This window comes from Lygodium microphyllum, chromosome 23, assembly GCF_053477565.2.
Source record: "Lygodium microphyllum isolate KBCC chromosome 23, Lygodium_microphyllum_v1.1.10, whole genome shotgun sequence".
NCBI lineage: Eukaryota > Viridiplantae > Streptophyta > Polypodiopsida > Schizaeales > Lygodiaceae > Lygodium > Lygodium microphyllum.
Window position 1 is genome coordinate 66611077 of NC_141157.1, and position 24847 is coordinate 66635923.

A 24847-nucleotide genomic window follows, 5' to 3' on the forward strand; every position below is an offset into this window, starting at 1 on the left:
GAGGCATTTGCTCTCGCCATAAGCAACATGCCATGTGGACCGTCTTGCATGAGAACCAGTGGGATGTATTGTGTGCAGTTGAGCACAAAAGTCACGGTGAAGCAGGAAAAGTGATGGACTGTCATGGATTCCGTCTGTTTTATGCAGGGACCCATGCTACGCACTATTCGGGCGTGCTGATGATTGTCCATGAGAAATATCAGCATGTCCTTGTTAAAAATGATGTGCAGGGCCGCTTTCTGGTGATCGAAGTCTTATTTGAAGGAGAGATTTTATGGCTGTTGGGCCTCTATGCTCCGAATGATCCCGCATCCCAACGGGATCTTTGGTCCACTTTGCAGGGCTCCATGTCACTCGGCCGAAGGGGGTTTTTGATGGGAGATTTCAATATGTGTGTTGACTCTTCTCAGTCCACTTCAGGGCATTCGGTAATGGATACGCCGGAAAGCCGGGTGTGGAGTTCCTTTGCTTTGCACGTACTCAAGCAAGATCTTTGGTCGTGGCTTCACCCTTCTTTTTCAGGGTTTACTTTTCATTCCGCACAATATGCAACTACCTGGTCGCGACTGGACAGAATGTATATCATGCAGGGGGATGATTTTCTTCCCGAGATGCTGGAAATGAAGGTCTTGCAGCAATATGCGTTGTCGGACCATTTCCCCCTCCAGCTTGAGATACGGGCACAATCTATTGCACCTTTTATGCAATTGCTGGATAGGCTCCCTTTACGTTTCAACTCCTCTTATTTGAAGCATTCAATTTTCCAGGGCTATATGCAGCAGTTGATTGAGAGGTTCTTATTGGACTTCGCCTCTGAGGGCTTGCCTTCATTTGCACGGCTGCTCTCTAATGTGCAGCGGGTTGCTCGACAGTATGGGATCCATCATGCCTCGCTTTGTCGCCGACGTCGACATGCAGCAGAAGACTTACTGGCTTTGGTCCGTTCCTTGCTTCGGGATTCCCCAGATGATGATTTTCTGCTGTCACTGGAGAGGCATTTGGCCCATCTTATTCAAGTATTTCAGTTGAAATCTTATCAACAGACCAAGCTGCACAACTTGACTGACACATTGCAAGATAGTGCCTGCCAGTCTCATAAGTTCTTTCGCGCCTTGCATGCGTCTCCGGCTCGCGAAAATATGACCAGACTCCAGGATTCGGAAGGTCGCGTGGTCACTAATCCGCAGACCATTGTCACTATGTGCAGAAATTATTTTATGGAACTTCTTGGTTCTTCTTCCTCGCCTTCTAGCCCAGTTACGCATGCCCGCTCGGTCTTCTATCATCTGGTCCGCCAACAGGTTCTAGTTGATATGCAAGCCACTTTGGAGGCGGATATTTGCGAGGAGGAGGTTATGGATGTTTTGTTGCACCTGCCGAAGGATAAAAGTCCTGGCTGGGATGGTCTCATTAATGAATTCTTTCAGACCTCGGCCACGCAGTTGGTGAAGCCATTGGTGGTCATGTTTCAGGAGGTTTGGGAAACAGGGGTCATGCCCTCCTCATGGAAAGAAGGCCTTATCAAACTAATTCCAAAGGTCCCTTCGCCGTCAAAGCTGCAACACTGGCGACCAATCTCTTTGATGGGCTCCATGTATAAAATCTACTCCAAAGTGCTGGCGAATCGGCTTCACAAGCACCTTCCAGCTATTGTGCATCCTCTCCAATATGGTTTCATTAAGGGCCGCAACATTCTGCATAATATCTTAAATGTGCAAATGGCTATTGACTATGCGCGGCACTCCGGTCAGGAAGTGGTATTGATTCAATTGGACTTGGAAAAGGCGTTTGATTATGTGGACTGGTCTTTCATTGCAGATCTCATGTCTGCTATGGGCTTTGGTACCCGGATGTCCCGATTGATCTACACCATTAGTGCTGCGGCTTCCTCCAGAGTTATGCTTAATGGTGGGGTTACAGAGCCATTTGTCCTTGCACGCTCGGTCAGACAGGGTTGTCCTTTGAGCCCTCTCTTTTTTGCCCTGGCGACTCACCCGGTCCTTTCAATGTTATCCTCCATGGCAGCCTCTGCTCAGCTGGCCGGTCTGTCTCTTCCATTGGGTCAGCACTTCGTTAGCCAATCTTTGGCTGATGACACCTTTATGATTTTGCAGGCGGACAGGGACAACATTCGAAGGGCATTAGATGTTTGGACACTCTTTGGTCAGGCCTCTGGGCTTCGCATCAATGCCTTTAAGTCAGCCCTTCTCAGTTGTACAGAGCCTGATTTACAGTCATTAGGCTGGCAAGGCCAGGTGGTTTCCCGTGGCTCCATTGTCAGGCATCTTGGATACCCATTGGGGGTGGATGTACGGCCAAAAGACCTGCTGGAGTGGATTTCACAAAAACTGGCGGCGAAGTTTATGTATTGGAAGTCGCAAGCGTGGCCATTCCATGTCCGCCTCAAAGTGGCCCAGACAATCATGCTACCAATGCTAACGTATTTCCTGCCTTTGTTGCCATGGACGCCTACTACTTTGAAGGCTCTCACTCATCCCATCCGTTTCATGCTATGGAAGAAGGATTCACTGCAGGCAGGCATTTCGTGGATTTCATGGTCACATGCATGTACCCCTAAGCGCATGGATGGTGGAGCTATTTTGGATGCACAAACTCATATGCTAGCTCTCCGTTGGTCCCTTTTTCATGCCATGTGTGTGGATCATCACCCGTGGACCATCATAGCCTGTTATTTTCTTGAGGACAGCGGGCTCCGCCATGGTAACACACGGCTTCGGGCCTCCTGGTGGCATGTCCTTAATGCTGACTCTCGTTTTTCCAGTCCCTCTTCCTCTTTGTTACTGCACTTGGTCGGCTCTTGGAAAGTGGTGCTCCAAAAGGCCCGTTGGCACCCAGTAGGGGACCGCTTGCAGACTAACTCCTTTCAGCTGGAATTGTTAGCAGTATCGAGACTCCTTTCATGGGAAGATAAACATCAGCTCAGACCAAGATTTAACCGCATGGCCCGTTTAGGTGTGACGTCGGTTGCGGATGCTACCCTTGCCACTCGCAATGTCCTCGTATCGTTTCGGACTGCTAGGCGACTCTTCAAGATCCCGAGTGGATACCGTGATTTATGGGAAAAGCTTTCGTCGGAGCTTCAGGGTAGGCAACCCTTTCCTGCCCTGGCTGTGGATCGCCCTTGGCAGGACTCGGACCTTGCAAGCCGGCTGAGTCTGGAAAAGGCCTCTACTAATCGGGTGTATCATCTTCTCATTCAAGATCACCAATGGCTGGGTGAGAAAGCTAATACTGTTTGGGGATTGCGGAAATCCCTGTCATGGTGGCAGACAACGCTGATGGAGGGCTGGCTGAATAAGACACCTTTCAAATGCAAGGTCTTTCTTTGGCGGGTGATGATTGGTGGTCTTCCTCTGGCCTCGGCCCTTGCCAAGCGTCGCATCTCGAATGGCAATTGTTTCTTCTGTACCACACCGGCGGAATCGGCCCGACATCGTTTTCTCTCTTGCCCGCTCGCCAAGAATATCTGGTCACTCTTGTCGCACATTTGGCGCGCGGTGGTGGGGTCCTCGCTAACTCCTTTCGACTGGGTTTTTGTACGCCCGAAGTATCCCACACCGCCACAGTTGCATGTGAAGATCTTATTTCACTTTTTCAGATATTGGGGATGCTGGCACATTTGGACCACGCGCAATGCTTTTCTCTTTGATTCGGCCTCTAATGTACCGCGACATATTGCCAGGCTTAAAGGGCTCTTGCATTGGCAGCTAGATCTCATCCGACACTCCGACTTGCTCCCTCGGGAGGATTTGCATCCGTGGCATATGGCAATTGCCTCTGGGTCGTTGCCATGATTGGTGTAACTTTTTTAGTGCATTACTACGGGGATTCCCCACACGTTGGCCTAGGGCCCTCGTGTCTCTTGTAATCAGAAAAAAGAGAGAGAGAACCTCTTCACATGATGGCTTTGTGTCATCATGTATCTTGTAATCAAGTAATCTTGTATTTTTTTTGTAATTAATACAATTACCTTTTACGAAAAAAAAAAGGTAGGGACTCCTCTGAAGAGTCATCGTTATCTTCTGATTCATATTCAAACTTCAAGACCTCTGACTAAGCTAAATGCCATGACTCTGAAGGGCTCCTCTTTCACTGTCTAGCCCTAGTGGTGTTCTCATCCCTCAACTCCCCAATATCAAAGAGAGAGTGTGAGAGGGGGGTGGCAATGGTGGTGGTGGGACATCTTAGCCTCATCGATACCTAGATGCGATGGATCCCAAGTGCAACTTCCTAAATGCATTTTTTAAGTCTAGCAAGTTTTGAAATCTTGGAGTTGGGATTAACATCCAAGTTCATGGTGAGCTATTTTATTTGACACAAAACGGGCTTTGCTCCTAGTCTAAGCTCACATGAGGGGACACTTTGGTGGTCTACGAGTCACAAGCAAGGAATCCACGGTCATGATGTACTTTCAGCAGAGCCAATTCATGACAGGCATTGAGAGCTACCATGGAACACTTGGTGTTTTTAAGGATCCGCATAATCAACATCGACATCAGTGTCTTTTTTAGGCACCTTGGTGGTGGCTTGATCTCCCAATACCTAGGTATCCATTGTCCTACCAAGTGTCATTATTGTATATACTATGATGAGTCATTATCATAGTATCTTTTATTATATAGATCACTCATGGTCTGAGAAAGGGTATTAGCAAACTGTACATTTCACAAGTTGGCATATGTATATCTATGTGGGCATTTGTGTGTTTTATGCTAGAGAGGATTAAGGCTGGCTACCTTGATTTCGGGCACTACTTCCTCACCTATCCAACTAGTATTTGGACACCTAATTCAAGCTAATACCCAACTCGTCATCCACTTTGGTACTTTTTGTGTCTATTTATAGGCAAGCTCCCTCCTCCACAATTAGTCACTTCATTCGAATCTTTGTGGAGAGAGGAAGATCATGCCCACTACCCATAACTCAGAGTCCAAGCTTTGAGTTGTATTGTGCCTTGGTACATGGATTCCATTTCTCGAGCATATCCTTCTTCATTTATTTCGTTCTTTGCAGTAATCTTCTTTCTTTTTGTGTTTGTGCAGTTTATTACAGCAATTTCTCACACTACAATTCCTATCCCATATTCTTACAATCTACTCTTACTATCTTACATGTTAATCTTCCTACCTTTTAACAACGGGAATCCTATTTATCCCTTCACTAAAGCACGAAAAACATCTTCATTGAAATAGAGGTATGTATGTTGTAAGGTCTCATGCAAGTACTTATGCTTGATTTACAATTCAATTAGGGACCAACACTGCATGGACCTACCAGATTAGGCTAGGTTGGATACTTGGACACTTCGACACTACCACAGCAGCTTCTTCCTGTTGAGCTAAAACATGCATTACTTGATGATTAACCTCTTAAACAGCCCCAAAACACACTAAAAAATGCTCTTTTAGAGTAAAACCCTAAAACGGAGAGCGGTTCGAGAGAGTTCAGTGGAAACCCTAAAACAAGGAGCGGTTCAAGAGAGTTTAGTGGAAACCCTAATTTCTGGGGCACCCTTCCACATCTATAAATAGACAAGTTGCCCCCATTCAGCCTTATTCCGTCTGTGCAGGTTTCTCACTCCACGTGCAGATTTCAGCCATCAGTCTCCTCCCACGTGGCTGTCCAACCCTCGAGACTGCTGCCACTCCATCCGTGTTTGCTCCTACTGCTGCCGCCTTCATCCATGCTAACGTCAGCTGCTGGCGACATCATCATCTGCTGCGATCTGATCATCCAGTCATCACCAGCCACATCAGACATTGTTTCAGCCTGCTGTTTACAGCAGACTGTGCGCAGTTTCCAGCCTCCGATCGGTGGTACACTGCTGCGTTTACCAATTTCCAGCCTCCACACTACTGTGTTTTGGTGACCACCTGCTGCCATTCACTATTCAGCACTCTTACACTCCGACTGGTGGTCACAGACTTGGGATTCGTCTCCGGTGGACATCACTGTGACATTAATGTGACATTAAAAGTGATATTTAATGTAACGTTAAGGTCACAAATATTTAATGTGACATTAAGGTAAATCTAGGGTAACACGCACGAGGATGACCGTCCGGGCTTGGGCACCCGAATGGGGTTAAGGGGAGCCTAGAGAGTAAGAGAGTCCAAGAATAGTAGGACTCACCAAAAGTGGATGGCTGGCAGAGGAAACGGGGAGAGAGGTGCCAGCACTTATCTAGGCATGGTTGGGAGGAGAAACAAATCACTCGTGCTCACGAAGGAAAACTATTTTTTCTGGCTTCATCGTCTTCTTCTGAGTCATCAGACATTGGTATCAGAGCCGACAAGTAGTGTCGTGTGGACTTGTGGAGTTCTTCATCGATGGTCTCGTGGTTCGTTTCAGTTGACGAGTTGCCAGCCAGGATGCCAGTCGCGTGAGGCTCGCCCGCCAGCGTTTCAGTCGATGGGTTTCATACGTCACGCAGGAAATTTCAGTCGACGGGTTTTTTTTCGTCGACCTATCACGAATCCGTGAAGTCGCTGGTCAAAGGTGTTGGGTGACACGTCACGTAAAGTTTGACGTGACGTGTATCTATGTCACGTCACTTATCGAGGGGGCAGCTACCTTTTCATGCCTGTTCGTGAACGCCATAGGCTGATCGTGGGCACCCGAATCCTGGTCACGCCTGTCCGTGAACACATCGACGAAACACACATTCTTCTCCTTTTCACGGACTGAAGCCGAAGTCATTTTTATGATGCGTGTTTGATCAGTCGACTGCGTGTTCGGAATTCTTCTTTTCAGCCTCGACTGCATTTACATCACAAGTACAAGCTCAGCAGAGAGCAAATTCAGGAAAGGGGCATTGATGGCCTGCGTGATTATTAAAGAAGGGGGCTGAATACTAGTCGTTTCTGCAAAGAAGCTCCATTTCCTGCGTAACCGACTTTGTTCGGGCGATAAAATTTGTTCCTTACTCTTCGGGTTTATTTTCAAACCAGCAACAACTGCCTGCCATTAAAATCAGGGAAGTACTTTACTTTGTATGCAAATTTCTTATCTTTGCTTTCCAATTCCAGTGTATTAATGGCAGAAAAAGGGAAAGAGAGAGTAATGGAAGGTTCTAGTTCTGGGGACCATCCTATGGTAGATCCCCAGGAACCAGAAATGCAAGAAGAACAGTGGAAAGAATTTTTTGCTACACGAGAGCAATTTGATGATCTTACTGCTCGTGTGCAAGCTCAGGGGGTTCAAATGGAATTTTTAACCCAAACACTCACTAAAATAAAATCTCAATTAACTTTATTGTTAGAAAGAGATAAAAATAAGATACAAAACTCGGATGTCCCATCTTCATCGAAAGATTTAGATGTGACTATGCGAGATCCTAAGGAAACCCACCATAAATTGAGGGATAATCCAGCTCTAAAGGATATGAAACCACCTTAGTTTCACGGGGAGGAAAAAGACAGAAATAAAAATACAATCTTTAATTTCCTCCAAAAATGGGAAGATTTACATAAACTTAAGAATACCCCACCACATCTCCAAGCATTGGAGGCTAGTTTAACTTTGGGGCCCAAAGCATATAAGTAGTGGCGGACTTTAAAGGAGGCAAATAAAATACCTGAAACTTGGGCTCAATTTGAATCCGTCTTTTTGAAAGAATTCCTTCCTGAAAATGAAATGGAAAGAAATTGGGAAGATTGGGGTTATGTCAGACAAAAGGGACGACCCCTGCTGACATATCTGGAGGAATATCGTGAGATAATCCTCAAATTGGAAGGAATAGATGAATTTCAAAAAACAAGAGGATTCATTAGGGGACTAGATAAAGCATGTAAAAAGGAAGTAAAAAGGAGTTCACCTAAGACGCTGGAAGAGGCAATTAAATTTGCATTAATTCATGAAGATAGTATGCGTCCAGGTACACTCACTAGTCTCACTGATACGGAGCCCAAGTCTAAGGAATTAGAAACCTCAAAATTTGTGGGCAAATTTAAAAGGAAAATGCCATTCTTTAAGGGTAAAAAACAACCTTTTGAAAAGAAACCATATGTGAGGCCAAAGTTAAGTCCTGATGACTTTGATAAGGCCAAAAAAGAAAAGTTGTGTTTTAATTGCCTATCCCCTAACCATGCTGCTTGGAATTGCCCTCAAAAGAAAAAGGGGGAAGATAAAGGAAAGGATAAGGACAAGGGCAAGGGAAAAGAAAAACAAATCCATGTAATGCAGACCTTAGAATTAAAGGGGCATGAAAAGTACAAATCTTTAGAGGTCTTGCACATGGATGTACAACATAAGTGTTGTATGTCAACTTCTATGTGGCAGCCTACTTTTGGGCCACATGATTTACTTAGAGTACATGGATTGATAGCTGCAAAGAGGGTTAGAGTCATGATTGATGACTCTGCCACACATAATTTTATAAATTATGCACTTGTCAAAAAATTGAAACTTCCCCAACAAAAGAGTGGGCATCAATATGTTGTTCGTATGATGCAAGGCCAAGACAATAAAATATGGGATACAATGGTATCCAATTTGGAAATTGAGATTCAAGGATATAAAGATAAACTTGATTTCCAAATTATGAACATGGAAAGAGCTGATATTGCTCTAGGGAGGGAGTGGCTATGGGGATTGGAACCATCCTTAAAGCGTAGTTATCACCATAATACACTGGAATTTGAAAGGGATGGTAAGACTTTTGTCATTCGAGGTGAACATGAAGTATCTGATAATCCTTTGCTGTGTTCTACTGAAGTTCAGAAGCTGATAAAGAAGGAAGTTTGTGAGGTATATATGTTATGGTCTATTCCTGTACAGAACACTTTTACTTTCTGTAATATAAAACAACAATTTTCTTATGTTTGTGAGTTGAATGTTAATAATGAATTAAGTAGTTTGTTAGATGATTTTAAAGATGTATTTCCTTCTGATTTACCAAGTGGCTTTCCACCAGATCGAGGTGATATAAATCACCCAATTGACATAAATAAGGATACACACCCTATTTCTAAACCACCATATAGGTTAAGCGAAACACAGCATCAAGAAGTTGAAAGACAAATTAAGGATTACCTGGATAAAGGGTTTATTCAACCCAGTAATTCACCTTGGGCTTCACCAATTTTATTGGTAAAGAAAAAAGATGGTTCTATGCGACTTTGTGTTAAATATAGAGCACTTAATAAAATAACGGTGAAGAATAAATTTCCTATGCCCAGAATGGAAGATCTTTTTTGATCAATTACAAGGGGCAAAATTCTTCACAAAGATAGATTTAAGATCAGGCTATCACCAAGTAAGAATTAAGGCACAAGATGTTCCCAAGACAGCATTTCGTACTAGATACGAGCATTATGATTTTTTGGTGATGCCTTTTGGCCTCACTAATGCACCAGCCACCTTTATGAAGCTGATGAATAGTGTTTTACGGCCCTATCTAGGACATTTTGTAGTAGTCTTCTTGGATGATATCTTGATCTTTAGTAAATCAAGAGAAAAACATTTGGAACACTTACAATTAGTATTCCAACTGTTAAGAACACATTCCCTTTATGCGAAGAAAACTAAATGTGAATTCTTTGCACAAGAGGTCAAATATCTGGGGCATATAATTTCGAAAGAGGGAATCAACATGAATCCAGAAAAAGTAAGGGCAATTATTGAATAGCCACCTCCAAGGAATCTGGAAGAGCTGCAGATCTTCCTAGGTTTATCTGGATTTTATCGTAGATTCATTCGAGATTATGCCAAAATAGCTGTTCCAATGACAGACCAACTTAAAGGGAAAGGAAAAAGTTTTAATTGGGGAACAGACCAAAATGAAAGTTTTCAAAAACTTAAGGTAGCTATCGCTACAGCTCCAGTATTATTAATAGTGGATCCCAATAAACCATTTGTGGCTGAAGCTGATGCGAGTGATAAGGCAATAGGCGCGGTCTTATTACAAGAAGGTCGACCAGTTGCTTTTGAAAGCAAGAAATTAGATCGTGCAAAACAGAATTATTCTGTTTATGAGAGGGAGTTGTATGCAATAGTACATGCAATGAAGAAATGGAGGCACTATCTATACGGTGCCAAACTTTTGATTTTATCGGATCATGAAAGCATTAAATGGCTTAATGATCAACCGAATTTACACGGGCGTAAAGCCAGATGGGCCGAACTCCTTCAAGAGTTCGACTATGAGATAAGATATAGAAAAGGAAAGTATAATATAGTAGCTGATGCACTCAGCAGAATGCCCATCATTAATGAATTGAGTTTTACTCAGTTCACTTCCAACTTGCTTGAATCTTTAAAAGGGAAATGCCAGGTTGATCCGGTATATTCCAACATATGGGAAGCAATAAAAAATGGGGATCCAAATGTAAGTGCTTCTACTGAGGAAGGAATATCTGAGGATGTTCAACAAGGAAATGGAGCATCAGGGGTTGCTCAAACTGGATTCAAGTGGAAGAATTTTACCATTGATAATGGTTATTTACTCTACAAGGGTAGGGTATGTGTCCCGAAAGATACAGAAATAAGGCGCCAGATACTCTTTGAGTGTCATGATACCCCTAGCGCGGGACATCCAGGAGTTAATAAGACTTATAGTCTTATTAAAAGACAGTATTTAGGAAATTGGATACTAAACTTAGCATGAGTACGGCGGATCATCCGCAAACAGATGGGCAAACTGAAAGGGTTAACCAAATTCTTGAAGATATGCTTAGGGCATATGTAAGTAAAAGGCAAACTAATTGGGAAGAGTATTTACCGATAGCAGAGTTTGCATATAACAGTGCCAAGCACTCTTCCACTAGATATAGTCCATTTATGTTAATGTATGGGTTTCAGCCCAGAGCTCCTTTTGCAGTAGGACTGCATAAGGAAAAGGTTCAGGCAGCTAAAGACTTTTTGGAGGATATGAATAGCATGTTAAAATTTGCTCAAGAAAATATTAAAAAAGCTCAAAATCGAGCTAGAGCATATGCAGATCCTCACCGAAGAGACATCTCCTTTGAAGAAGGAGAATTGGTCTATCTTAAGGTGCCTGAACAAACTAAAACTATGAAAAAGGAACAATGTCCAAAGCTTTCACCAAGGTATTGTGGTCCTTTCATAATACTTAAAAAGGTGGGAGAATTGGCTTACAAGCTCCAACTACCTCCTGGTAGTAAAATACATCCAGTTTTTCATGTAAGTAAATTAAGGAAGAAGCTTGGTGATTTGGATAATCTAATCTTAAATGATGACATTGAGGAGTTGTTCAATGACCAATCTAATCCACATGAACCAGAAAGAATATTAAATGTTCGTAATCGACGAACAAGGAATACTATTTATCAAGAATGTTTGGTTAAGTGGAAAGATTGTTCAGAAGAAAGCTCAACATGGGAGCGAGTAAGTACTTTAAAGAAAAGGTTTCCCGATTTACAGTTAGATCTTCCAAGTATTGTTTTCGAGGACGAAACCGATTCTTAAGGGAAAGGAAATGTGACATTAATGTGACATTAAAAGTGATATTTAATGTAACGTTAAGGTCACAAATATTTAATGTGACATTAAGGTAAATCTAGGGGAACAGGCACGAGGATGACCGTCCGGGCTTGGGCACCCGAACGGGGTTAAGGGGAGCCTAGAGAGTAAGAGAGTCCAAGAATAGTAGGAATCACCAAAAGTGGACGGCTGGCAGAGGAAACGGGGAGAGAGGTACCAGCACTTATCTAGGCGTGGTTGGGAGGAGAAACGGATCACTCGTGCTCACAAAGGAAAACTATTTTTTCTGGCTTCATCGTCTTCTTCTGAGTCATCAGACAATCACACTCTGACATTGCTCTACCCTTGAGCACACTGTACACTCTTACATTCATTTACAGCATTCATTCACTTCAAAGTTGTGTTCTCTCTCTCCCTTCTTCTATTTGTGTTTGAGTTTCTATGTTTGAGTTTTGAGTTTTGTGTTTAGGGTTTGAGTTTTGCCCTCTATGACTATGTCTGTCTCTTTGTGTTTCTATCGTGGTCGTACACTCTGTATGTCCTCAGTGCAAACCCTAGCAGTTTTCTTCACATGGTATCAGAGTTGGTGCTCTTGTAAAGAGTATCCTGCAGATATTGTGGAGAGCTAGTCCTTGTGCAAGGCACACAATACGACTCATAACCGAATCACAATGTCCCAGACACCTGCTCCAATTCCTATGATGTCTTATCAGGCTTCTCCATCATTGGAGGCCTTGAGACGGTATTATGGACTCGGTGAGAAGGACACTCCACCTTCACCAAATTTCACTAACATGACAGAGGAGGACTTTGAGGATTACTATCGTAACAAGTACAGTGATGTTTACACCCCTCCTACCAGTTTTGCTACCACATCTGGACTAGTTGGTGAGCCTGGCCACCTCTCCGATCATGGAGGACATACGGCATTCGGATCATCTGGCAATCCATCTTCATCATCTCAACCAGGTCCAATGTCAGGTTTGTACAATTCTTTTGTGTTGCATGAATCAAAACTCTCGCCTGTTTCTTCTTTTGAGGTACAAGATCCGAATGGAATTGCGTATGTGAACTTCAATAGAGGGGGCTCACGAAGCAGACGGAATTCATGTACATCTATAGCTTTTGTTTCATTTGAGCATATCACATACACTTCTCACTTTCCTCTCATCCCACCCTCTTCAATATCACACCTTGATCACCTCTCATCATCTTTCCAAAACCTTGGATTACACTCCACATCTGCATCACACCCTAGGGGTTGGATCTTATCTCCGCTCCTAGCACCTTTTCCTTCTCCACTCCATTCTCTACCTCTTTGCATCATGGTACTTCATTAAGAAAAATGCCACCCTTTAATACAATGCCTCTCACCTTTCAGCAAATGAGCACAATCATAACTCCTAGGTTGACTGTGATGGGCACCCCCCTCACTATCCCCAGCTTCACATCTCACATGACCACTCATACGCAGGGGTTTCCATCCTCAGCTTATAGTGCGTCTTCACACTCTACTTAGGTTACACCTATACACGGATTCCCATCTTCTGCTTCCTGTGTTCCCATTCCACCTCCTTGGGTTCCTCATGTGGCTACCATGCCCATGCCTAGTCAGCCCATCCTTACCTATGGATCCACCTTGCACACTATCCGCATGCTTGGTGGGCACTCTAGAGCCCATTCCCAAGTGTACTTCACTCCCCCATCCTACCCACACTACACTTTTTCACACTATCCATCTCCGAGCACTACCACTCCTATTGCAACAGCCAAGAATACCTTCACGGATAAGACACATTTTAACAGGTTAAATTTCACCACTTAGTCTAATTTCATGCAACAAGTGCTTGAGTCTCAGGGTCTTTGGGATCTCAACATTGGTCTAGAGCCTATGCCGAACCCTCGACTAGCTCACCCTGACTACATCCGTCAATGGAGAGCCCGCAATGCCACAGCCAATGTTGAGTTGATGCAAGGATCGCTTCTTGAGTTTCACTCTCAATTGCAACACTTCCCGCTCGCATCAGAGCTTTGGAGTCGCCTTCTCAACCGCTATGCAGCTCGTGATCGTAGTCGGCGCATCAATCTCAACTTTAAGCTTCCAGAGTTCTCTATTAAGAAAGGGGATGATCTGAAAGTCAAGCTGGTTGAATAGAGACGGTTACTTGCCGAGTTCGCCACTACTGGCTCTCCAAAGTCAGATGATGATCAAGTTACATTCTTCTTGAATAAGTTGCCCGAAAAGTACTTTAATTTCATTCAACACATCATCTGCCAACCTTCTACGAGTTTAAGTGTCAGTTCTTGCGTTACGCAAGGCTGCATGATCAAGTCCACAAGAAATCCTCATCACAGCCTTATTCAGAGCAGAGGGGGTTGGTTGCCTCTTCTTCGGGAGGGAAAACCACCAGTGGCAAGAACTTGCAAGATGCGAAGGCAAGCCAATCAAAGGGTGACTTCTCTTCCTCAGATGGAACCAAAGAATCTAGACCTATGTGGCAGCAACTCCCTAAGAAAAACCGGTTTTGCACACACTGCCAAAGAGCAAGCCATGTGGACAAGGAGTGTTGCTCCAAGGCCCAAGATCTTCCATCTAAAAAGCCTCTACATACCACTGCGACTGCACAGTCCAGTGGGGCTACGCCTTCCGCTCCTACTTCATCTGCTCCTTCAACACCCGCCGTTGTTGCTGGACATATGGCTCGAGTACAGCCACAGCAACCCATCTCTTTCACTACCCCTGAGGGACTGGCCGATTGGTCTACAGGTTCCGATCCCGTTGCACTTCATGCATCTATCTCACCTTCCTTCCCACCTCATCACGTGTTCCCTTGGTAGAGCCTTGCTACTAGACGTACGCGATGGTAGCCACCTTCTTAGACTAGCATGTCTCTAGGTCCTTTCGGATATCCTAGGTCAGTCTAGCATTCATTTTTCGCACTCTTAGAGTCGGGCCCATAGGATTCATTGTCCTTAGCTTTTCCATTCTTTTGACTTCCGCTACATTTACTCACACACATACACATTCATTGCATTTATTTTGAGTTAGATTTCATTTCTATTATGTTTTGCTTTGGAGCATCTCACTACTAACCTCTGTGTTTGCAGATTCTCATCTTTTGCAGGGTTTTTGTCTTTCAATGCAGAGCGAACTTACAGATTGCTTTGGTCCTACCTGGGCTAGAGACGTAGGGATGCAATTTCATTATCCTAGGAGTGCTTGCTCTTCTTCCAGCATGGCGGTTTTTCCTCCCGAGGCAAATCGTGTAGCATCTCTCTCGATGCTATCCTGGCAGTGACTTCTACCTTACTCTTCTAGCGGGGTGCTTCATCCACTTCATCTACTTCCTCTTCTTTCATTCCTTATGGTCGGCACCATCCAAAGACCAACATCAAGCTCCTCTTCCTTCTTCCGCATCTACATCCCGGTTGAGAGAGGGCTCCTACCCTTCTTGGTATTCTACAAACTTCAGCACTTTGTCTTCAACATTAGCTTCTTCCCCCTGTTGTACCTTACCCTTTGCATTGCATGATTTCATCATCTTTGTACTAGGGCGCTTGGGCAAGTGAACAATTTCCCCAGGAGGCACACTGTCCAAGTGGCACATACTACATGAGCATTCTTCAGCATGTAGCATACTTTGCATCTCATTGTGCAAAGCACCACTTGAGCGGATCCTAAACTGTGTCCACTGGCGGCTATTGTTACCACACCACCATCCTCCATCACATGGATACCTCATCACCTATTTTTCCTCATCATCGACACCCTGAGTGGATGGGTTAGCTTGTTCTGTTTTGTGATGTGTTGGATATACCCTCCCTACTCCCATCTTCTGGGTCACTTTTACTCAATCGGCCGCATCACATAAAATTTACCTCACTTATTCAAAAAAAAAAAAGTTCCATGTGGTTCCATCCACCTTTGTAGGGCTTTGTAGGCCACTAAGCAATTGACGTGCACCCTTCGTCCGATGCCCTGTCCTCTCTGAGGTAACTACTTGGATTCCCTTGGTAAGATAACCATGACCTCTATAGTCTTGGTAGGCCACTGGGTAGCCGACGTGCACCCTTTGTCCGATAGCCTGGCTGCTTTGGGATGCGACGCCTTGGGGTAAATAAACATCACAATGGTTGGTCTAACCTTTCGGCTCAATTTTGGGCCTGACAGGGGGTGTTGAGCTAAAACATGTATTACTTGCTGATTAGCCTCTTAAACAGCCCCAAAACACACTTAAAAATACTCTTTTAGAGTAAAACCCCAAAACGGGGAACGGTTCGAGAGAGTTCAGTGGAAATCCTAAAACAAGGAGCGGTTCAAGAGAGTTCAATGGAAACCCTAAAACGGGGAGCGGTTCGAGATGTCAGAGTGTAGCGGTGCGGAAGCGTAGGACTGAGAGAGAGAGAACGCAGAGAGAGAAGAGAGAGAGAGACAGTGGAAGATGAAGATCTGCTGTATAAAGTGTGCTGAATACAAAGATATGCAGATATATACACGGGCGCAGTGCGCTGGACTGCGTGTCTCCACCTCGACGATGCAACCTGCTGTTCACCTCGAAGTCCGCTGCAATCTGCACTGTCTCCTGTCTGAAATCTGCAAACAGAGACGGAATCTGCGCGTGTCACCGGTCTGTAATCTGCGAGCAGAGAAGTGTAGGAGACTGCTGGGGATGTCGGCTATTTATAGCTAGAATCTGCCAAAAAATAGGGCGCCAGAAATACCCTGTCGGCTGCATTAAATGCAGCCGACTGCCTGCGCAGGTCGGACTGCCACGTGGCAGTCCGACTGTGCAGTCCGACTGCGCACTGTCCGACTGGTCCTGCCTAACCTGCCTGCCTGCCTGGCTATGATCTCTAACACCCCCCTCTCAGAGCCTGGGCAGGGCAGAAGCCTGAGGGATCTGGAATGTCTCCGAAGTAGAGCCTGGGGAAGTGCCTTCGTAAACAAATCCGCAAGATTGTCCTCCGTCTCGCAGTACTCCACAGTGATCGTCTCATCCAGAAGCTTCTCTCTGATGAAGTGGTACTGGATCTCTATGTGCTTCGTCCGGGCATGAAAAACAGGGTTCCGTGCCAAGGCAATGCAACTCTCATTGTCACATTGCAGCAAAGTAGGACGAGTCTGGGGGCACCCAGGCTCCTTCAATGATCTCCGAAGCCACACAGCCTCACATGTGGTGGAAGACGCGGCCCAATACTCCGCCTCAGTAGACGAAAGGGCTACCGTGGGCTGCTTCTTGCTACTCCATGAGATAACACCTGCACCCAAGGTAAAACAGTAACCTGTAGTAGACCGCCTGTGGTCCACATCACCGGCCCAATCCGAGTCGCTCCAACCTGCAAGTACAAGATCTAAACCATCTGTCCCTGCGGGGTAATGAATCCCTAAATCAGACGTCCCCTCAAATACCGAAGTATTCTCTGAGCAACCTGCCAATGCATCGTCTTAGGTTCACTCATGAACCCTGCCAAGAGCCCAACAGCAAAACATAGATCAACCCTAGTGTTGAGAAGCCAAATCAAGGACCCAATCAATTGACGATAGCGGGAAGCATCCGCCAAAGGAGAAGCTGAATGGGAAGTGGCCTTCCAGTTCGGATCCATAGGAGTAGAAAGGGCCCGACAATCCTCCATCTCAAAAGACACCAAGAGCTCCTGTACATATCGTGTTGAGAGATGAAGATCCCCCTTTGAGACTAATAAATCTCATGGCCCAAAAAGAAATGGAGTAGACCCAAGTCCGTCATCTCGAACGTCCGATGTAAAGCTGACTTCGTCTCTTGGACCTGTTGTGTATCATCACCTGTGACAATCAAATCATCAACATATAAGACAAAAAGCACACAACCATCCTCGGAAGTGTGAACATAAAGCTGCGGATCGGCCTTGGAACGCCGATATCCCAACTGAGACTGGAGGAACGAATCAATCTTCTTGTTCCATGCACGAGGAGCCTTCTTGAGGCCATACAAGGCCTTTTTCAACCTGTAGACTTTCCCATCTGAGGATCCAAAGCCAGGAGGCTGCTCAACATAGATCTCCTCCTTCAAATCGCCATTGAGGAAGGCCAACTTCACATCCAACTGGTAAACAGGCCATCTCCTATGGCCAGCCAAAGCAAGAACAGCTCTAATGGTCGCCATACGAGCTGTGGGGGCAAAAGTATCATGACAGTCAATCCCTGGGCGCTGTGCAAAACCTTTAGCAACAAGGCGAGCCTTGTGCCTATCCAAAGAACCGTCGCTAAGGTATTTGGTCTTGAAGACCCACTTGACGCCAATCACCTTCTTATGCGGGGGGCGGGGCACGAGTGACCAAGTGCCATTCCTCTTAATAGCCTCCAACTCGGCTTCCATAGCTTTCTTCCATGGTACGGACTGTAAAGCCTCCTTCACGGAGGTGGGCTCTCGATCCTGCATAACACGGGTCATCAAACAATAGTTAGAGCAAACAAGCTCCATAGAATGTGCCTGGTGCCTACGTGACCGCCGCGGACCATCCTGCGGTCCCCACTCCTCAGGAACCCCCTCGATCCCTGAATCACGGAGTGTGTTACGGGCCCAGCGAGGAGGCCGAACCTCCCCTCGTCTCTCGCCATCAGCAAAAGACTCTGAAATATCCACCGGTGGTATCTCCTCAGGGGTGACCGGTGGAACAGTAGACTCTGTGTCAGAAACAGAATCATAATCAAAAGGCACGGGCTCCAGTGGAACTGTAGAAGGAGCCCAACTCTCCCCTGGATCTCCAAGAACGGGATGCTCCTCGCCTGTTGAGATAGCCGGAACCTCCACAAACCGCACATTGCGGCTAGTGTACACATCCCGCTTGACGGGATCATACAATCGATAGCCTTGGGACTGGGAGCTGTAGCCAACAAATACCTGTCTTCGAGAAGCTGCTTCAAATTTATCACGGTGAGCCTTGGGAATGTGAATATAGGCATCACACCCAAAGACCCTGAAGTAAGAAACATCTGGCTTCGTCCCAAAGTAAGCCTCAAACGGGGTCATCCCTTCCACAGCCGAAGTAGGGGATCGATTAAGGATGTGGACTGCAGTAGCCATAGCCTCGGCCCACAGAACCTGAGGGGTCTGTCGGTGCTCTATCATGGTGCGCGCCATCTCGATCACACTGCGGTTCTTCCGTTCAAAAATGCCATTTTCTTGAGGAGTGTTAGTATTGGCAAACTCCTGGTGAATTCCTTTATCTGCACAAAACCGAGCAAACTCATTAGAAACAAATTCACTGCCCTTGTCGGATCGCAAGGTCTTCAACTTCCGGCCCGATCGGTTCTCCTCAAAGAGAAGCCAATCCTTGAAGTGTGAGAAAGCTTCTGACTTTAATGCCAAAAAGTAGGCCCATATCATCCTGCTGTAGTCATCCACGATCAACATGAAGTACGAGCTCCCACGCAACAACTCATTCCTCATAGGACCACATAGATCCGTAGAGACAAGCTCCATCGATGAAGTAGACCGCCGCGAAGGTGTGTGGGGAATGGCATCCCTATGCTGCTTCCCCCGAATGCAGGAGACACATGGCTGCTGGCTCACCACTATATCTGGCAACCCTCGAACAAGCTGTCCACGTGACCCCCTCCGAAGATAATCATAGTTCAGGTGACCAAACCGAGCATGCCATAACTCTGACTGTGACTGAGAGATAAGAAGAAGAGTAGAGAGGGCAGTGGAAGACTTTAATTTATAAATGCCGTTCTCCTCATATCCGGATGATAGAACCTTCCTCGATCCACGATCAAGGACTCGCACCGTAGTACTGTCAAACTCCACCAAAAGGCCAAGGGAGCAAAGCTTATGAACTGACAGGAGATGGTACCCTAAGCCTGGTACATGCAAAACCTCTGAGGTATGGGTACCACCTCGTCCATCTGGAATAAGCTGCATCTTACCCCGACCTGCAATAGATACTGAAGAGCTGTCTCCAATGAGAATCTGCCCACGCGAGGGTCGCAACTGGGCAACACCATCTGATGAAGGAGTCATGTGCCGGGAGGCACCACTATCAACGATCCACTCTCGAGCCTGGGGAGCCGTCATCGCAGCATCAGAAGCATTCGGTGAAGCGTCCTCAATGACAGCTAGATGAAGAAATGCAGCTGATGAGGGTGCAGCCACCGCTCCAGAATCCTTGGCATCCTTCTTGTTGGTGTCATTGTCTTTGTCAGGGCAATCCTTCTTCCAATGGCCAGTCTTTCCATAAATATGGCATGTGGAGTCTTTGTCCTTGTCCTTCTCCTTGTCCTTCTTGGACTTGTTATCCCCCTTCTTCTTCTTTTGGTCCTTCCCCTTCTTCTGAGAGGCTTGACCTGTCAGCGCCTCCGACTTGGAAGCATTCTGTCCCTTTTAACTGTTCCTCTTGGTCCAAGACCATAGAAACAACTCTTCCCACCAAAGAGTAGACTCTCGCCCCGAAGCAATAAGGGCAGAGTAAAATGTACCGAATCGTGGCGGCAACTGGGACAAAAGTGTGATCGCCGTGTCTTCGGAGGAAATCGGCTTCCCCGCATTCTGAACCTGCATCTGAAGCTGCCTTAGCTTATTAATGTGCTCCCGCAGCGAAGAAGACTTGTTTACGGACAAGGTCCGCATCTATACCTCCAAAGAAACCCGCTTCATAAGGGTCATCCGATTGTACATCTGATCAAGCTCCAGCCATATCTCCCGAGCCACCATCAAGTGCTTGATGTGAGCGATCACGGCTGTAGTACATGATAGAAAAAGAAAGGAACGAATCCTGGCATTCAGTTTATCCCAATGAGACTGAGCCTTGGCCAACTCCGCACGAGCATCGGAAGAGAGTTTGGACTCATCTCTTACCGAGGGCCGGTCGATCTCCTCCTGTACTAGCTCCGCCAAATCATAGGACTCAAGGATGGCCAACATCATGACGTGCCAAATGCGGTAGTTGTCGCCGTCGAGCTTCTGATCTGCAGGAAGAGCCGGTAAGACAGGCACCTTCCGGTCCATAATCGACTGGAACTCCAAGTCAATCTCTGTAGACATCTTCACCTGTAATGCCTTCACAAACACAAAAGCAGCCCCCTCTGACTGTGAAAACTCAGCCTGCCAAGAAAACTCAAACTTCCTCCGCGTCAAACAGCAGTAAACAGCAGCAAATCCACCACCTGGACTCCTTTCCTGCGCGCCCACACTCGCTTCAGCCTTGTTCCAAGGCGTAGCCCTCCTGTCTGCCCTTAACGCAAAAAACGCAAATTTGTGTCGCGATAGAAACTCCTCTTCAGGTTGATTCTGCGCTCAGTCAGCCCTCTAACACTGCTCTGATACCATGTCAGAGTGCAACGGTGCGGAAGCGTAGGACTGAGAGAGAGAGAACGCAAAGAGAGAAGAGAGAGAAGAGAGAGAAAGAGACAGTGGAAGATGAAGATCTGCTGTATAAAGTGTGCTGAATACAAAGATATGCAGATATATACACGGGCGCAGTGCGCTGGACTGCGTGTCTCCACCTCGACGATGCAACTTGCTGTTCACCTCGAAGTCCGCTGCAGTCTGCACTGTCTCCTGTCTGAAATCTGCGAACAAAGACGGAATCTGCACGTGTCACCGATCTGTAATCTGCGAGCAGAGAAGTGTACGAGACTGCTGGGGATGTCGGCTATTTATAGCCAGAATCTGCCAAAAAATAGGGCGCCAGAAATACCCTGTCGGCTGCATTAAATGCAGCCAACTGCCTGCACGGGTCGGACTGCCACGTGGCAGTCCGACTGTGCAGTCCGACTGCACACTGTCTGACTGGTCTTGCCTAACCTGTCTGCCTGCCTGGCTGTGATCTCTAACACGAGAGAGTTTAGTAGAAACCCTAATTTCTGGGGCACCCTTCCACATCTATAAATAGACAAGCTGCCCCCATTCAGCCTTATTCCGTCTGTGCAGGTTTCTCACTCCACATGCAGATTTCAGCCATCAGCCTCCTCCCACGTGGCTGTCCAACCCTCGAGACTGCTGCCACTCCATCCGTGTTTGCTCCTACTGCTGGCGCCTTCATCCATACTGACGTCGGCTATTGGCGACATCATCATCTACTACGATCTGATCATCCAGTCATCACCAGCCACATTAGACATTGTTTCAGCCTGCTGTTTACAATAGACTATGCGCAGTTTCCAGTCTCCGATCGATGATACACTGCTGCGTTTACCAGTTTCCAACCTCCAGACTCCTGCATTCTGGTGACCAACCTGCTGCCATTCACTATTCAGCACTCCTACACTCCGACTAGTGATCACAGACTTGGGATCCGTCTCTGGTGAAAGTCACATCTGGCATTGCTCTGCCCTTGAGTACACTGTACACTCTTACATTTATTTATAGCATTCATTCACTTCAGAGTTGTGTTCTCTCTCTCCCTTCTTTTGCTTGTGTTTGAGTTTTGTGTTTAGGGTTTGAGTTTTGCCCTCTGTGTCTGTCTCTTTGTGTTTCTATCATGGTCGTATACCCTATGTGTCCTCAGTGCAAACCCTAGCAGTTTTCTTCACACTTCCTTGGTTGAGCTTCACCCTCTCGGACCAACATAGAGGCTTCCCCTACAGAAGGCCAAGCTATAGCCTTCCTTGGAGCTACCATACAGGTCAATCGTTTCATAGGTTTCCAACTGAGACAAACACTTCACTCCTCTTCATTTGACGCTTCTCCTCCCCCCTTCCCTTGGTACTTTAAGAATTGTTGTTGTATTTCATCTTCTCCTTGCATCATCTTTTCCTTATATTGGGATGATCATCATTAGCTAAGGGCACTTGAGTGTGTGAGCAATTCCATTGTGAGGGCACTGCTCCAGTCACACCAACTATTATTGCTGCACCAGCAAAACAATCACCTGTAAGGATTTCTTGGCACAAGGAAACGTGTGTTTGGACTGCAATGCTACTATGAAGAGATGGCTGCACCTTCCATGATGATATTCAATGGTGAGAATGTAGACTGTGCTTTGGTACAATGTAGAAATCAGAGGTGCACGAAGAAAGAGTGGTCAATGAAGGAGAATGAGATGAACACCAAAGCCAGATGAAATACTGATAAATGCATAAGCAGTGTGTACAAAGTGAACCTTTAAATAGGCAAAAGTGTAAAAACTGGCTGATCTGAAATGCATAATTTGTCTGACCTAAAATGGACTATCTGTGAGTAGGCAAAAAATCTGGGACCAAAACTTTAAACACACAATGCCCTGATATGGAGCTGGACATACACTCATCAACACAGTTACCTTTCTAAAGGGGTGGCTCCCTCCCCCCTATCTACACCTTCCCCTCCTTCATAATCATGGAGGCCCTTCGTGCACTAAACCACTTTGAGAGATTCCAGGATCACTCAGCTTTATCCTTCTATTTTGCCTAGTGCCATTTTCTGTATGTTACTTCACATGCACCAGTAAGTTTTTTTTTTTTTAACTTAGTCCTAGAAACATTGCAATAAAGAAAAACTATATATTATATACTACTAAGATATTAAAAGCTTTGGAGAACTAACAATCCAGAGGGCGATTATCCCTAGGAGAAGCAACCTTGATATTCTTGAAATGAAATTTTGGCATTGCTCTTGCAGTTGCACTAGAGTTGTTCCCGCAAAAAGACTTATGCATTCAACATTCGCAGAAGCCAGCAGCTGCCGTTCCAATGGTTTTCTCAAATCAAAAGTGTTGCAGTAGTCTTGCTTGACACCTAAAATAGTACAATTTGCTTTATAAGAAACCATGAAAGGACTCCCAAAATAACATGAAAACACTTCAAGACTTACATGAACAAAATATTACAAGACATGTCGGCAGTTACCTTTCAATGGAGAGATTGAATCTTGCTGCCGTTGCCTGCGATCCTCTAAAGATTGCTGATTGTCAATATATTTGCGATACTGCCATGCAATCCTCAACCCCTCCAGCTGTAGCATGTTTTCATCATTAGCATGGATGGAGACCAGCCTTTCTGAATGCAAACAGGACTCAAAATCAATAATAGCAGTAGGTCTGATGTTATTCACCTCTGAGGTTTTCGATGTTGGGTCATCTTTTTGCCCTTCTGTTGAGTTGTGGAGCCCTGGTAAAGTACCTAAAAATGCAGTTGGAGAGACAAGAGAACTGGCAAATAAAAGAGGTTGTCCGTGAACCAAACCCTGAGCCATGAAATACCTCAGGAGGAGCATATGGTGTGGAGTATCTATGTCTTCCATTATCATTACCAGACTTCCAACTGGTAGACCCCCACCCAAAATCTGTAAGCAAAATGTCAAGGAGCTTCCTGTACCTTGTTACAAGTACAAGTACGCAGAATTTGATTCACAAAGATGTGTGATAAGAGTAAAAAATGTATAACTCCTGTCAATTTGGAATCCTGTAACAGGCCTAAACCCCGCCATGAAGTACAAAGTTAGGAATACACACACATACACGCACGCACGCATATGAGTCTCGTCTCTATGGCCAAATGTAAAACGGAAACAAAATTTCATGGTCTGATGTAACTTCAAACTGTTCATATCCTACAAGTCTAATTTTTCTACCAGTTCTTGAATTGTCTTGTTAAAACACACACACACACACACACTCTCTCTCTCTCTCTCTCTCTCTCTCTCTCTCTCTCTCTCATCATGAATAACAGGAAACGCGCGCGCGCGAACACACACACACACACTCTCGTCACAAATGATAGGATATGATCAAAATCAGAGAAGCCTGAGGACACCAGGGACGTGCCATGAGGACCGGGTTTCACGACGCCTGGAGCGAGAGGGGCCGCTGAGGATGACCCTTTTCTGGTGAAGATGGTACTGCGTCCCCTCGATGCCATGGCTAGCTAGAGCTACGTACCAGACAGAATGCATATTACACAAGCCTGTGAGATTCTTTTAGACTTTCTTATGTCTTTAATTTCGAAGGTTTTAGACCAGGTGAAGATGCTCACTACAAGAGCGCTGGTCACCCGCCCACTCACAACTTCAAGGCTCGCCCAGTTGGTCGCCGCTTTGGTCACGTCGAGGCCACCACTGCTGCCTGGTTGGTTGCCACTTCAAGGACACCAGGTCCGCACTCCTGCCTGGTCACCCTCCAAGGTCGCTGCTTCAACGACAGCTACCTCCGAAGGCTCCTTAACGCCCTCTTGTAAAGCTATATGCCCCAAAGGGATCAACAAAGTGACACTCCCGCACTCAACTTTATCATATAATTCTTTTTCATATTATATATATAAATTTAATCTTGAGTTATATAATTTAACAATGCATTCTTGAGTGTCACTCTATTGGCCCCTCATTATCACTCTTTTGTGAGCCTTTCATCTATACTACATTATTATTTGAGCTACAGGTTCGGGAAAGTGTCGAACCACTACAGTGCTCCCGAACCTAGCTTCCAAACC

General features: G+C 45.7%; 1 protein-coding gene across 2 annotated transcripts in view; it reads right to left on the reverse strand.

Moving 5' to 3' along the window:
- ELO1 (Paxneb protein-like protein) overlaps window positions 1-24573 on the reverse strand; it is a 57617-nt gene extending 33044 nt beyond the window's left edge. The window contains exons 1-5 of one of the 2 annotated variants that reach the window (XM_087663563.1): window positions 24395-24573; window positions 24147-24292; window positions 23475-23706; window positions 23270-23375; window positions 23002-23158 (exon numbers count right to left, since the gene is read on the reverse strand). In XM_087663563.1, coding sequence (XP_087519689.1) covers window positions 23002-23158; window positions 23270-23375; window positions 23475-23706; window positions 24147-24280 — 629 coding nt within the window. In that variant the 5' untranslated portion in view covers window positions 24281-24292; window positions 24395-24573. Of the gene's footprint in view, window positions 1-23001; window positions 23159-23269; window positions 23376-23474; window positions 23707-24146; window positions 24345-24394 lie in introns of those variants that run through there. The other variant, XM_087663564.1, reaches the window with a different exon arrangement.
- Window positions 24574-24847: the final 274 nt, after the last annotated feature.